A 17,263-nucleotide genomic window follows, 5' to 3' on the forward strand; every position below is an offset into this window, starting at 1 on the left:
CGAAGAAATGTACAATGAAGCATTAATTTTAGTTGAAGACATGTGCTTAATGCTTACCAACAAAGGATTAAAAAAATTAGGAATGACAACACCCAATCGCCTGATGGACGACGCATTCAATCAATAGTTGGGAGTGAAACCCAATACGATTCCGAGGCATTAAAAGAAACTGTTCTAAGAAACGTTTTAAATGTTTTTAAATGTCCCCTTTTAAATGAGCAACAAAAATATGTCTACAACACGCTAATGAAAGTAGTGAACGATGGAACGCGGAATTTTTTTCTTAGTTACTTCCGGTGGAACTGGGAAAACGTTTTTAATATCATTGATTTTGGCAACGATTCGATCGCAAAATAGTATCGCACTTGCTCTTGCTCCATTAGGCATTGCAGGTACGTTGTTGGATGGAGGTCGAACAGCTCATTCCGCCCTCATGTTGCCGTCGAACATGCAAATAAATGAAACACCAACTTGCAATCTTTCGAGAAATTGTGAGGTGGCCAAAGTGTCGCAGCAAAGCAGACTAATAGTTTAAGATGAATGCACGATGTCACACCAAAAATCTTTGGAAGCATTAGACTGCAAGTTACAAGATTTACGAAAGAACCAAAACCGGTTTGGTGGTGCAATGATTTTATTGGCACGTGATTTTCCCCAAACACTCCCAGTAATACCACGATCAACGCCAGCTGACGAACTTAACGTATGTTTAAAGTTATCCATTTTATGACAAGATGTTAAAAACACTCAATTTAAATATGAACATGCGAGTCGAATTGCAGAACGTCTAATCTGGAGAAGCTTTTTCCAAACAATTGCTCGATATTGGTAATCGCAAAGTACCTTTTGACTCATCGTCTATATATATATCATATTTTCTACGAATTTTTGTCCTCTGAAATCTTGAAATCTAGAAATCTTCGCCCTCCATCGAGACTCGCGCAAGCTCATCGATCGTCAAAAATTTCTAAGTTTTTATTTTCAATAAAATAATTTAGTCGAAACGCTCATAAATATTTTCTATTTTAATCGCTAAACTCGCTCTACTTCAGGATGATTTCTCACACACTTAAATTTCCAATTTAATCAAACTTTCAGTAACAATAATCTAATAATATTAACTAAATAAATAAAAAGATGGAAATTAATAATAATCATTGTAATAAATCACAATAATTTGGAATTGCTCTGAGATTCCTTGTTTCATCCATTCAAACTCAAAAATTCGTTATGAGACTAAACTGTATCGAATGCTGTCAACCACGTGAAAATTGGTTGATTCATTCAAAAGTTATTGCGGTTTGAAAATTCAAAAAATAGTGTTCTATGAAACTTCCGTCCGAATTCTATCAGTTCGACTATCTGCTCGAAGAGTTCAAATTTTTTTAAAGCATAAAAAAGTTATCTCTTTGAGCTTAAAGAGCTAAAAATAACACATAAATTGCATTTTTGAGCTCGAAGAGCTCAAAAACATCAGTGAAATTTTAAGCGCCTAGGTACGGATTTAGCGGGAAGTTGCAGGGATGGCTTCAGGGTTAACCGTTTTCCTATGTTTTTTGTAATTTTCTACCACATTTTGAAATAATAATAGTCAAAAAAATATGCAATATTTTTGTAGAAAATTGAACGCTCTACAAAAAAGGTTTGATACGTTTAATTGATTACTCCAACCGTTTAAAAGATATTTGTATCTGAAACAATGCTTTCTGATTTCAATAATTTTTTAATAACTTTTTCAGATTTATTTATTAAATTCATGAATTTTATAAATTTTTATGAGAATTTTAGCTTATATTAATTTAATTAAAATTCTTTAATCTTTTTTCAACCTTTTTCATGAATGAAAAGAAGCATTATTTTTGGAAAAAAGAGAAAGATACGTCCGTATTTATTACTTAGAGATAGATTAAGATCCATTTTTGAGAAATAAAGGTTCTTATTTTAGAAATATCATTATACATATTAAGAAAAATAAAAAAATCATAATTTATTATATACAATCGATTTATTTTAACTTAGAATCAAGGAAAATATAAATTGCATTACGAAAATATATTCTTTAGGCTTTACTTATATAAGTTGACCTAAGTGCAAATCGGATATTTTTCTCGATGTTCTTTGACAACTTGCAACAAATATTGAAATTGCTTTTTAATCTTAGTCAAACATGGGTTGTATTCGGTTATTCATACCATTCCTCGCTACGCTGCATTATTTACAACTTTCGATTGTTTAAAATATTCTTGATTTTCTCGGTAACTGTCATCAGAAGCCCACAATTCAAAGTCAAGGTCTAGAAAATCGTATAGTCATTCAAATATTTTAAACAGATTCAAAGATTTTTGAGAAACAAAGTCACTCAAGTCTTTCTGCATTATCAAGCTTAGGTTGTTTTTTTCAATTATAAGTCTTTCAGCCTTAGGATTTATAGCTTCTCGAATTTTTACAGCTTTGACAATTTTTTTTTTTTTTTCATTTTGAGTGGAACGGTTTCATCAAACAATGATGAAATGGCAAGTTCATCATTAAAATAGCACAAATGAAAAGTCATTTTATGGCAAGTCGCGAAAGATATTCAAGCATTGATTTGTTTGTACTCAATAAGTTTTTTCAAGAATTCTAAATCATGGTTAGCAGCTGTAGTCGCAGAAGTAGTTGAAAACCAAGCATTTAAATAAACTATGTCTAAAAGAATACAAATTTGCCGCAGACTATTCAATTCTCTGGGAGTTAGTGCAAATTCATTTCTAAAAATGGATATTTTTAAGTGATAAATGGCCTTCGCCACCATCTCGCCTAATGTACTGAACCTGGGTATTTAAAATAAACTTGATCTTGAGGCATTTCTCTGAGAAAAACAAGTGACAGTTCCAGGAACTCTATGTTATCATCTCGTGATTGTTTTAACTAGTATAAAAAAATCAGTTAAATTTACATAACGAATTGATAATTTTATTTTATATTCATAAATTTTACTAGAGTATACTTGCAAGCATTTTTTAATAAAACTAGATATTCCATTTTTAACTTTCCGCTAAGAAAATTGAAAATTTTCAAAAATCGGGAAGTTATTGATTTTACCCGGTTTTTTATAAATCGAGTTTTTATCGGATCTCGACGTTTCGACGTCATTAGAAGCTTCCCGGACTATTTCAGCGATGGTGTCTGTATGCTTGTATGCATGTGCATACATACAATCGCGTGCATTAAATCGGGTAGGTTTCTATGTTTACAGTTTACATGTGTGTAAACCTTTCATAACTCTTGTATGGCTTGACCGATTTAATTGCGGTTGATGCTACTCAAAAGAACCTGACTGAACTTAGATTTTGAATACAATTTGGACCAATTCGGACTCGTAGATTTTAAAAAATCTAAAAAAATTACGGAAAAAATTTTTTTCATAAGTGATTTTTATGGAATAACGTTTAGACGGTTTTACCGATCGATTTCGAAAACTAATCATCTCTTAACATTAGAAAAACCACTTCGATCGCTGGCAGTCCAGTCAAAATCGGTTGATTCGTTCGTGAGTTATCGTTGACGATAGAAAACCAAAAAAAGTATTTTTTTTAGAATTACTCCGAAATTTCTAGTCCGATCAAATTAAACTTAAAAGTTCTTCATGAAGCTTACAAACTGCGTCGAATGCCACCAACCGCGTAAAATTTGTTCATTCATTCAAAAGTTATTGCGGTTTGAAAATTTGAGAAATAGTGTTTTATCAAACTTCTATCAGACTTTTGAGCTCGAAGAGCTCAAAAGCATACAAAAGCTATTTCTTTGAGTTCGGAAAGCTCAAAATAACACACAAAATGTATTTTTAAGCTTTAAGAGTTTAGGAACGTCAGAAATGCAATTTCAAGCGTTTAGGTACGGAATTAGCGGGAAGTTGCAAGGATGGCCGTCAGGGTCAACCGTTTTCCTAATCTTTTTAATTTGAAAGAGTATCAGCGATAATAGTACCTTTAACACCAGCTTAACATCTGGTCTTATCTATTTTGTCCCATTTTTTTTAAATCGTCCGAATATTGGTACGTTTGGTCCTGACGATACCGGCCAATATACTTGAAACGTACTTTGTAAAATGATTTCATAGATATGATGGCGACATGGTAAGTAAATTAATTCTCTCCCCAGCGCGTTTTTAATTTTAACATATGTTCCGTGGTGAATCCCTATGTAGTAAATGTAATAAGTTATCTTTAAAATTGATAAACTGTAGTACTTTAAGATCAAAGAAGAAATTAATGAAAGAGTCTAAATCATTTCTTGCTGAATCTAAAAGTATCAGTCTACAGAAACTAGTCAATTTTGCTTAAATGTATTTCTAAGAACCCTATAAATAGTAATTCCAGTCGTGTATAATCGATTTACTTCCATTGATCGCTCTTATGATAACAAAATATTATGAGCATGATAGATTATTATTTAATAGATTTATTTATATTTTTAAGTATAACAATAAGTTACACTGACACTGTGAGTAGAAGTGAGACGCGGCTATAGATAAGACGTCAAGGGCCGAGCTAGTTTTTATTATTATTATTATTATGAGTTTTACTTGTATACCATTTCTGGCTTTTACAAGGCTGATTGTCTCAGCGTCTCCACATATAGTCTTTTTTCTAAACTCTCTATTATCAACGTATACTCCCCGCTTTTATATTATCAACACAATCTTTCAACTCTTATTATCAACATATTCTCCACTTTTATTATCAACATATTCACTACATTCAACGTCTTTTTCTTTATTACATATCTGCTCTTACTTTCAAATTCCTGCACATATCTTTCATTATTTTCCATGCGGCTGTGGACCGACTTGTGCTTTCTGTACTGCATTTACCCTATTCCTCACCCCTTTTGATCGGTTGTTGGAATAGTGGCGATGGGGAAACCACAGAGAAAACCCATATCAGTACAGTTCGGCTACCGGAGCGATCCTCGACGGTTGGAGTTGGAACTATTCTAACAACCGTCGGGGCTCGAACCCTCGCCTCACGGCATGATGTGCGACCGAACTAACGGGATAATGACTTAGTCCGCTCGGTCATCATGCCGCTTTTAAGGGCCTAGCTAGTAATATCACGCAATGATTCGGTGATAAGAGTAAAATTTCTACTCGGGAAAATAAGAATATTCAAAGTCCATAATGTCGTAGCTCTACGATAAATTTCAAGAATCAGAGCAATGGCGTATATATATTTGAACTCTTTTCAACTTAACACTGACCTTGTAATTATTTGACTATTTTCAGTTTTAATAAAATCATACTTCTATCTCTAGCTTAGAAATTAGTATATAAAGAGCCACAAACAATCCAAAATCAGTTATTTTTATATTGCGGTTCTACCTGCTGCCTCGCGATTCAGCTCCGGGTCAGCCGTAAAAAGTTACCTTGGACCACCTGACAACTCTGAAATAATTTCATATCCGCTTGGCGATTAGTATTGAGGGTTTAATCAGGACCCAACGGTCTGCATTTGCGAACGGGGTATCGAATAGAGGTTCACATCTGCTTGCTGACCTAGTATTCATACGCGAAGTCACAGTGCGTAAAATTAAGGTAGATTTTAGTAAAATAGCCACTTTTGAGCGAAAATATAGCTTGTGCATCTTCAGTGAATAATACCATTTGGAGGTTTGGTAAGACATACTGTAACAAGCCGCTTTAAGCGTCATCTGTTAATAATAAAATCTTTCGGATTTAATTTCATGAAGATTATAAGTTTCTTTTATTGTTGTCTATTGGTTGGATTCGCTGCGACCGAGTCGCTCTCGCGTGAATTAACCGACGAAGCTCGATTGCGCGCGAAAACCCCAGAATTTATTACTGCGATGATAAATACTTAAGTTGGTAATTATAAGTTAGCTTTAAGTTAGTTAAAAAGTTTTGTAAATGAGTACAAAAGACGACGACCATTTCACTCGAGAAGAGGAGACAACAAGGATCATTGACGTGGATAATCTTCAAGATCATTATCGATGAGGAAAGGCTGTTCCGAACGACGAGACTGCTCGGAATTTGGATTTGAGTAAACAGCGCAGGCGTGAAGTTGTGGAGCTGACTGTCGAGCGCGCCAATGCTCCAGCCAATACATCAATTGAAACGTCGATATTGGAAAATTGGACGAGTGGCGCCATCTCGAGTTTTTGCGACAACCACTTGTCAACCAGAACAGGAAAAACTTGGAAAATCTCCTTTCTCCACGTTTCCTCGTTGCCGTGTACGGACACATTTTGCTATTTTTTCGGGAATTATTTTTGTAAATCTTGCTGTTCATTCATTAGAAAATAGTTTGTTCACGACAAAGTGCAGATTTTTAAAAATCATAGTTGCTAGTTCATTTTGGGAAATGTAAATCGACGTTAAATTGACTGTTGTCAATTATTTTGCCTAATTGTCAGTAAATCGACGCTTAATCGATGGTTGTCATTGCTTTGGCAATTTCTTTTGTACCACGCCGTGCTGGTGAAGTTATCACGAAAATTTGACGGGCTTGGTGTATGAGCCCTAGACATCCTCGACAAGATTCCCGTGAACGTACGATACTGTGCCGGACTCACCGAGACCAGGGTGTTATTCGACGTGGAAGCCAAGGGCGATCTGACGTACGACCAACCTCAGAAAGGACTTAGAATCGACGCCTGCGTCGAATCTAAGTGGGAAATGGCCTCGTTTTTATTAAGCTCTATTTTTCTACAAATTAATAAACGTTTGTTAAGTATTGGGTATTGAATAATTGAAACAAGCAATGCAGCAAAATGACAAGATACAAATTTTTTGTATATTGAAGCATGTAAATGTGAATATTTAAAGACAAGTAATAGTTTCACATTCATCAAGCAAAGCTTGGTCAAATAGGCTGAATTGCTCTTAATTTGACGAATAATTTGTTTATCTTATAACACTATAAATTTTATGTTTTGGTGTTAAACGAGCACTAAATTTCTAGCTAAAATATTAGTAATTGAGCTTATTTGGCTTTATTTGCAATAGTAATCTTGACCATCTACTTTAACTTTTGACGGATTAACATTATGGTAGAATACGACAAAGCACGGTACAGTTACGGAAAAGTACGGTGTAGTACGGTAAATACATCAATTTACCGTACTGCTATACACAACCGTAATTTACTGTAGAAATTAAGTAAGTTACTGTATTTCTACGATGAAGTCCCGCATTTGCACGATAAGGTACCGTAAAAATATGTTATATTGCACAGTATTTCACCGCTCCAGATACGAAATACTTCATTGTATTTTCTCTGTAATCAACCGTATTTCAACCGTAATATACTGATGTAAACAGTAATTTACAGTAGCTTTAAGGTTCAACGACTGTTACCTACGGTAGCTATGCGGTAAATTTACCGTAATTCTATAACGAATTGGATCCAGCAGGGAGATAGGTCACGGTTAAAGAGTTTTTATCTGATTGCTATCAAGTTACAAAAGATAATGAGACTGAAACACATAAATCACTAATTACTAAATTTAGGCAAAAATGTGCTCACATCATGAGAAGAAAAGTCATTGATTTTTCCAGGTGGCCCAGGCAGACCTTGATCACCTTTCAAACCAGGGGCTCCATCTTTTCCAGGTTCACCTTTTTGACCTTGTGGTCCTTCTTGTCCTGTCATACCAAGGTCACCTTTATCCCCTTTCAAACCACTTGGTCCAATCGGTCCACGTTCTCCAGGTGGTCCCGCAGCACCCTACAACCACAGTGAGTTATAAAGCTTTTGCATAGAAAACTTAATCCATTAAATAATTCTGTTAAACCAACTTATTGATCACTAAAATTCCAATTTTTATGGCACTTATGTTAAGATTGAAAAATAAGAGAAAAGATATGGAACAATGATGTTCATCTACAGAAAATCAGACTCGCAGGACGTGCATGAGAAATTATAATACGTTGATAAACTAAAAAATCCCTCGATTTTACGTTATATTCTTAAGTCATTTTTGCATTATTTCTATTACCACTGTTAGGTGAGTACTCACCAAATCTACCACTATTCATTGGACATATTTGTAATATTAATTATCACAAATTTATTTACAACAGGCGATTACTTGTCAATTAATATTCATTCTATTGTTACAATTATTTGATTTTTTCTGTTAATATGCGTTACTGAAGTATCACTAGTTAATATTGAAAGTATATTTTTGTGTAATAAAATTAAAGTTAATGTAATTACCATTATCTACGAATCATTACTGAATTATTACCAACCACCTAAATTTCAACAATCATTGTACGATTCCGGGGGTAAACCAAGGGTCACATGATCTTCACAGCAGCGATTATAAGTAAATAAAAAAACTTAACTGGAAAATGTGAAATTCTATCCCCGCGACCACTATAATTATAAATCTATGCAGAAAAATGCACGACCTTCACTTGCTTAGAAAACGGAATATTTCCAGAGCTAGAGACCTCCTCATTTAGAATCTTAGGCGGATAAATTCTCGTCTGCCAGGTTTATTGACTTAAGAAAAATTTTTGTGTTAGTTAAAAAATTTTTTTTCAACGTAATCTACATTTTGTGGTGGAAGATAGTGTTTCAACATCGTTATTATTAATTCATCAACTATTCACTCAGTACATTAACGTAAAAACAGGACAATCCTTAAGAAGATAATATCTGTAAAGTTCAGAGAAAAGAGTTAGATCTGATAAACAGAAAAGATTATTAGGATGAGTCACGTATTTCGGAGATATTGATCACGAGTATGTAAGTGTTAATTGCAGATTACGTATATCAATGAAAAGATAAAATTTCCATCGTAACAGTTTGTAATAATTTATATTGCAAATTTACCCTAAATCGATAAGTCAAGCAAAATCCAATTAAGTAAATATCCATTTACACATTCGAGTTTTCGGAATGCGTCGAGTATCGTAATTTTTCCTAATTCATGTTTTGAACAGAACTACTAATGCTTTTTAAATCAATCAAAAAACAGATAATCAACAAGGAATTATTTGAGCTAATTGGATTCCCGGAGTAACTATGGAGTGACGAGGAAGTTAGAAAACAAGCAGAATTTCGGTTTCAGGAATGGAACTAGATCGTCGTACAACAAGGCACCGAATTCACCCCGCGGATGAAAAGTAGACTGCGGCTTAATACCCAGTCTACTTTACCTCTTCTCTATATTTAATTTAATTATGATTAAAAATAGTGTTTAGTTAGTGTTGGATAATTTTTATGGGGCTGTATACTCGAAAATCATTCAGTTGACCTTGTGGTACAATACAATACATACAACCCATACAATACATACAACCCCCCTGGTTTCTAACCTCTTAGCTTCAAAGGTAGGTGTCGTAACCCGTCTTCCGGAAGTACGTCTTGGAGTAGTACGTCTTCTGAAGAGCGAACCTCGGGAACCTCTACTGGGACCAACTTCCAGGTCCTGGTGATGTCCATCTAAAAGGCAGGGTGGTTGTTGCTGGCGAGGATGGACTGACTCCGTAGGCCCTTGTACTATGAAGAAGGTGATTTCGGCGAGTTTTCCCCGGCGGTCGCACTATTTTCACCCGCGGTTCCACGAGTATCTCGTCGGTGATTATATGTGCCGACGGTTTAGTCACCGGCACCACTTCTACCCGCGGCTCTACTGGTATTTTGTCGATGTTTATGGGTAATGACAGTTTAAACGTCTGGGCTAAGTGATAGCGGCTCTTTTGTACTAAACGACCTAATTGTCTTTCTTAAAACATGAATTGACGATGAAGTAGGAAGTGCTCGTCTTCGAAGGAGTTTGGTGCTGGCAGAACGCTGGCTGGCGCTCGCGCTCAATAGATTGGAACCTAGTGGAACGTTGATAAGCGCTCGCCCAGAGAGAGGTTCAGGCTGGCGGAACGTCGGCTAGCGCTCTCGCCAAAGTGTAATAGACTATATTTTCGGTACAGTTGGTTTATTGGTTAATAGGATAGGGAGAGATTCAAGTCGGAAGACAGAGTTCTCTACACTAGAGAGTCTCGAGATCTACTGACTTAATCTACTCCAGAACAGTGCTTATGAATCTTATTGTCAGCCATGTTTGTATCTTAGGTTACTCCTGAAAGAGTCAACGAAGCCCGGGTCCCATGGTGACGCAAGATATTTTGGTTATCCGCAACCACGGTCACTCTCCGCTGACGCCTTATCACAAGAGATTTTCGTTATTCCGCGGTTAGTAAAATCACCCGAGAAGCAACAGATTTTGCTTTTTATGCGTTCGGAAAATCTGATGAATAGAAATATGATTTTTGAATAAAATAAAATAATTGTTGAAAAAAAAAAAATAAAAATAAAAATAAATAAAAATTTCATTTCGGCGGAAATTTGTGAAACGTAACGATTGTATTAGTCCAAATAGTCAATTAATCTATACAAAACAGATAAAATTTTTACACTGGTGAAAAATTTGTCAAGTGTCTCCTCACTAAATTTTTGTTGATCGTCAGTAAAGAATTGAAAGTCACTGCCAACATATTACCCAAGGTCACAACTAAACTAGTTTATGAATATCCAGGTGTTTATTTAAAAAAATGAATATATTTAGTAAATTTTACATTTGAAATATTTTTATATTCGATAAATTTTATTATTGTAAATTATTATGTTACGAATTTTGATACTGCGAATTTCAACATTATTACGATGCATATTGTATGGGAATTATCAATTTAATCAATTGAATAGTAATTCATGAAAATATAACTTGAATTCAAGGTGCATTTAGAATCATTTTCGAAATTAATTGTTAGGATCAATTTCAATTCTTAAAAATTTACTCAGTGAAATCGAACTTACGCTCAGGAATTTAGTAGTAAATTTATCTTGTTAAAATGATTGAGAATTTGGTTTTATAATTAATTATCAGAATTGAATATTAAATTCGGATTTTATTATGGGATTAATTCTTATTACTTGAATTATTGTGAAATTAATGACTATTTAGTGACTGAATATTTTATCAGTGAATTTTGACGAAATAATTGTTCTTAACGTATAAAATAGTTGTGTATAGATTATGTGTGTAATTTTGAAACGGGATATAAGAGATAGAGTGTTAATAGTATGCAGTATTGGTAGTCCGGTTGATTTAATTTTAAGATGTAAAATGTGTGGAAATATTATTGGAATTATGGGCTTTTGGTAGTCTGGTAGACTCAGGGTAGATGTACCGTTTGTGGCCACTGTTCCGTTTGTGGCCACTTTGACATTTATTACTAAATATTAAATGTTTAGTTATTTTTATTGTATCACGTAGTATACTTTAGGATTTTCTGATGTATTGCCAACGCTGTGAACTTCTTTTTAGTCGTTACGCGTATTGTGTGAAAAATAATTCAAAACATTTCTAGACGTGTGGTGGATCTGAGAAATTTCATCGATTTCTATTAAGAATCTGCAGAATGACCCTGGTAAGTAAATTAGTGATATTTGTCGAAAATCTTAATATTATTTGAATATTTTTTATTTATACTATTGAAATAGCTTAAAATTAGATGAAAAAACATTAATTTACTGAAACTAACCTAAAATATTAATGAAATAACCTATGGTCACAACTGGTACAATAAAAACATACAAACGCTACTTTTGGTAATGCTATGACCACAAGTGGTGCATGTATTTTCCAATTTTGGCCATCAGATTCATTTGCTTGATAACTTGAGTTACTCGCGCTTACATTATGTAGTTATTAATTCTAAAATAATTGATAGAAGATGTTCATCATTAAACTAATAATTAATTCTTTAATTTTTTCTAGTTTAGAAATTAAAATGTCATCGAAAATAAAAAAGGAGACCGTGGAGAAAATTCCAAAGTCTTCTCAAGCTACAATCAGTAAACCTAAAAGGACGTTTTTGAAGTATCTTGAAGCTGATTTAAAACAGGCTTTAGAGTTAATCAAAAGTGGAACTGCTATTGCAACGGCATCTAAACAATATAATATTCCTAGAACGACATTACGTAATAAGTTCCACATTCCATCGAATTAACCTGTATCGTTTATCCATGTGATTATTCTAGCTAATGTTCATTGTAACTTTCTTTGTATTATCATTGTAATATTCTCGTGGCTTTCTTCCAAAAATGAATACACGCAAAAAAGAAAAATATAAAAGTTACATTATAAATAGTAATAAGCGTCGCTTCGTATTAGAAACTAGAAAAATTGCATTTTGAAATAACATTTTTATAAATTTAAGCATGAATGTTAGTTTTCAATGCTTTCAATGTAATATTTACATTTTACAATGCAATTTTTACGATATCTGTAATAATTACAATCGGAAACTGTAATTTTTTCAATTTTTTATATTAAACGCCACGTGACATTACATTTATTTATTCATATTTAAATGCCAAGGCAAAAGCCAAATGGCAAAAATATAAAAATACAATGATACAAGTACTATGTAAGACTATAAACACCGTCATTTACAAAATAAGAGAAGATCCAATATTAAATTATAAATATTAGTGTAACTAGAAATATTCATGAGTTTAAACAATAGATTTTGTGCATATTAGTTAGTAGTATATATAGTAGAATTTTTTTTTCCTTTTTCCGTGTAATGATTGACATAATAATTGCCTAGTTCTTAGGCAATAGCTTAAAGTGCGACAAATTTTGCCGTTAATAAAAATTTTCTCCGTGACATCGAGTTTTCATAAAAAATTATTTGTACATACTTTCTATGAATTCTCTCAAAATTAGTAACCAAATTTATTTTCCATATCATACGTATTTAGAAAATGTACTTATTTTAATCTGTTACATTCCTTCAATCCCGTAATAAGAACAATTCATCGGTTGTGTGATCAGCAAAAATAAAATACATGTAAAATTCTTAGTCCGTTGACTGTATAACTTCAGGTAAAGTTAAATTTTGGAAACCTTACAATGACTTTTTTGCCGCTGCCAAAGAGACGATTGTTGTAAGAAAATATAATTAAGAGCAAAAAATAATTAAATCCCTTGACCTTTTGGAGAACATCTCTGTAATTTCCTGTTTCTCTCGAAATTCTATCGCATTGAATCTCTATAGGAACTGTATTTGAAGAATATGAATTGTTTGACAATTATCACTCTTGCACTCCTATGTGGGGAAGGGATTCCATAAGATCCTATTCGAGATGACTTCTATCTTAAAAATGAAAGGTTCCAACAAAAATTCAAGTCCAATGGAAATTATTGTCTGCAAATGAGAAATTTTCATTGTTAACGCCCTCGCAACTCCCCTTGTGGGTGGAATTTCGTAAAATCCGTCCTAGCTGACCTTTACTCGGCGAAAGGAATATTCCTGCAATATTTCAAGTCTCTAGGTCTTATAGTTCCAGAGATATCATGATGAGTGACTATATCTTTAAAAAGTCTCAGATACATATATATATATATATTAGGGTGGGTCAAAAAAATCGAATAATTTATTTTTGACTTTATACTCTGAAAAATAGGTTCGTAGACACCTAAAAAGAATTCTCTCCAAGTATAAGCTCTTAATTATAACGGGAAGGTCCTCCGCTTTGCGGGTTTCTATTTTTTTCGAATAATCAGATAAAAAAATTTATATCTCGCTTCCAACTGCTTGGAAAAATATTCCGTGGCATAGATTTTGTGAGAAATTGAATGCTTTACAAAAAGGTCTCTTATGACTTTTTCAAAAATTCAACCGATTAAAAGATATTCATAGTTGAAGTTTGGCTATTTTAAGGAAAATATTCGTTTTTATTATGAATTTTATAAGTCGATGAAAAAAATTATTTCGGATTGCGGAACTCATGATTTTGTAGGAAATTTACTGCTCTACAAAAATGGTCTCTTATTATTTTTGATTAAGTGAAGCCGTTACGAGATATTCATCGTCAAACATTAACGAATATCAATATTTCCAGTTTTTGATCAATAATTCGATAAATTTTAATTTAAACTATGAGTTTCAGGAAAATTTACATAAATTTGAGTTTCGATCGATAAAAAAATGTTATAAACAATTTTTTTAATATTGTTTTCAGTCTTGAGCTTGTTTGATTGCATTAAAACAAGAAATTAGAGCATTTTTTTCGACATATAGCCAATGATTAGTTTAATTTGAAGTGAATGACATATTTCTTTGTCAAATTTAATATGAAAAGTATTGAATCAAGTGAGAAACAACCAGTATTTAACTTTTTATAGATAAATTTTTTATTGAATTATCAATTGCAATATAATTGTCTATATTTTTAACATAACAGTACGCTATTACTATAAATAATTTCTTTTATTACAATTTGGGAATGTTTTTGATGTTCTTTGACAACTTGCAATAAGTACTGGAATTGTTCTTCATTTTTTGTCAAGCATTGATTATATTCACTGACTAATGCAACAGCTCGCTCTGCTGAATCATTGACAACTTTTAGTTGTTGAAAGTATTCTTTATTTTCGAGATAACTCTCATTAGTAGGCCATAATTCAACATCGATATCAAGAAAGTCATACGGTAGATCGAAGATTTTGAAAAGATTTAATGACTTTTTAGACACAAAGTCACTCAGAGTTCTCTGCGCCAATGAATTCAAATCTTTTTAGCAATTACAAATCTTTTAGCTTTAGAATCTGTACCTTCACGAGTATTAACAGCTTCAACAATACTTTTTTTACTTCTAATGGAACGCCATCGTCAAACAGTGATAAAATGGCAAGTTCATCGCTCAAATACCATAAGTGCGAAATCATTTTTTCACACGTAGCTGAAGAAATCAAAGGATTGATATGTTTGTACTCCAATAAATTTTTCATAAACTGCAAGTCATGATAAGCAGCAGTTGTTGCAGAAGTTGATGAAAACCAAGCTTTTAAATACAATGTGACTATAAAAATACAGAAATGACGAAGACCATGCAATTCTTTCTGAGAGAGTTTGAATTCATCTCTGAATAGATACATTTTCAAACTATAAATGGCCTTAGCCATCCATCTAGCATGATGAACAGCACCAGGACGTTTGAAAGAAATCTTTTCTTGAGGCATTTCTCCAAGGAAAATCAATGATAATTCCAATAATTCTTTATCTAACTTATTATAACATTTCTTTATCGATCGAAACTCAAATTTATGTAAATTTTCCTGAAACTCATAGTTTAAATTAAAATTTATCGAATTATTGATCAAAAACTGGAAATATTGATATTCGTTAATGTTTGACGATGAATATCTCGTAACGGCTTCACTTAATCAAAAAATCATAAGAGACCATTTTTGTAGAGCAGTAAATTTCCTACAAAATCATGAGTTCCGCAATCCGAAATAATTTTTTTCATCGACTTATAAAATTCATAATAAAAACGAATATTTTCCTTAAAATAGCCAAACTTCAACTATGAATATCTTTTAATCGGTTGAGTTTTTGAAAAAGTCATAAGAGACCTTTTTGTAAAGCATTCAATTTCTCACAAAATCTATGCCACGGAATATTTTTCCAAGCAGTTGGAAGCGAGATATAAATTTTTTTATCTGATTATTCGAAAAAATAGAAACCCGCAAAGCGGAGGACCTTCCCGTTATAATTAAGAGCTTATACTTGGAGAGAATTCTTTTTAGGTGTCTACGAACCTATTTTTCAGAGTATAAAATCAAAAATAAATTATTCGATTTTTTTGACCCACCTAATATATATATATATATATATATATATATATATATATATATATATATATATATATATATATATTAGGGTGTGCCAAAATGTAACTTCCTTGATGGACCTTTTAAAATTGGAATTTTCAGTTCCGCTTTTGAAATCAGCTGTGTTTAGGCCGTTCCTAAGATATTTTGGGGTAAGACGATAGATTTTATTTTCATAGAATTTTTTAGCAGAAGGTTTAATTGGGCACTTCCGGCGAAAATTTGAATTTTCAGCGGAAGTGCCCTAACTAAGCTCCAGTTAAAAAATTCTATGAAAATACATATATATATTATATATGTATATTAGGGTATGCCAAAAAAATCAACTAATTTTTTTTTCGAAAAGTTCTTGAAATTTCGTTAGAAGATACCAAAATGAAAATTCAGTCGAAATTTGAGCCCTTAATATCAATATTTAGAGGTCACGAACTGAATTTTTCGATTTTTCATTTAATTAACACGGAAAAAAAATTTCTAGAAAGTTGAGATTTTTATTTCTCTTAATTGAACCAACTCCATCCAACGAACAATCAATATTCTTACAGGAAATTGAACGCTGAATAAAAAAGGTCTCTTATCATTTTTTTTTAAAATTCAATCCTCCGAAAGTTATTCAAGGTTGAAGTTAAGCTTATTGCAAATTTGTGGATTATTTCTCTTTTACGGTAATTTTATGACACCGGCAAACAAAAAAAAACTGTTGTTTGTACTTTTGAACGGACCTACCTACGGACATGTTTTTTGACCTGCTGAATCCAAATTTGGAGTCCATTTGGCCCGGTCACCCTTTTGATTTGAGTAAAATTATTAATGACTTGGTGTATTTTCATGGATGGAATATGATCTTAGGAATTACTTCTTGTAATAGTATACTCTCCAGTAAAAGGTGTTCTGGTTGCAGGCACAATCGATCGTACGAGGATTGTGTCTACAGTTCTTGATAGATCTAGATGAAATTCGCCAACCATATTTTTTGGATAATAACCGTGAAGATGAGCGAAATCAGTCAGAGATTAGAAATGGTTAGAAATGTTAAGAAATGGTGACTTATCAAAATGATCAAAATAGTAAAAATTGCGTTTTCGGTGAATTTGTTTATGTATAACTTTTGATAGAACATGTATAGCTAATTTATGATAAATTCATGTAAAATCTCACAAAATTACCTCTAATTTGACGTATATGATGTTAACTTTTTCCTATCATTAGTTACTTTATTGAAGTTAAGAGTTCAATTGAACCCTTTTCAGGTGATGTATAGTACAACTTACTTATGTATGTTAAAATAAAATTCATTCAGTGTCAAACAAAAGTCATTGAGACAAGATGATAAATCATTCTATGAAATCTATCTTCCATTTCGGCCTTAACCAAATGGCGTTCATAATTTTATTTTTATTTATTATGAAATCTACTTCCATTTCAGCAGCCAAATAGCCTTTGTTTTGTATCTCAGTTAAAAGGGTTTGTTTATGATTATTACTAGATTTAGCAGAATCTCTTTTATTCTCATTAAAATTTTTTTAAGTAGTTTTTATAGATGTTTAGACATTTGAAAATAATCTTA

General features: G+C 32.6%; 1 protein-coding gene across 15 annotated transcripts in view; it reads right to left on the minus strand.

The window, feature by feature from the left end:
- Positions 1 to 17,263, minus strand: part of Mp (collagen XV/XVIII-type protein multiplexin) — a 622,917-nt gene that overhangs the window by 348,522 nt on the left and 257,132 nt on the right. For all 15 annotated transcript variants that reach the window (XR_012479230.1, XM_074243321.1, XM_074243325.1 and 12 more), the window contains one exon: positions 7,527 to 7,727. Coding sequence is in view for 14 of the 15 variants with exons in the window: in XM_074243321.1 (XP_074099422.1) it covers positions 7,527 to 7,727 (201 nt within the window). In the remaining variant the exon portion in view is untranslated. The remainder of the gene's footprint in view (positions 1 to 7,526; positions 7,728 to 17,263) is intronic.

The sequence above is a fragment of the Cotesia typhae genome, unplaced genomic scaffold (assembly GCF_013202065.1).
Source record: "Cotesia typhae breed Kobodo isofemale line unplaced genomic scaffold, CoteBio_Ctyphae contig_4, whole genome shotgun sequence".
Lineage (NCBI taxonomy): Eukaryota > Metazoa > Arthropoda > Insecta > Hymenoptera > Braconidae > Cotesia > Cotesia typhae.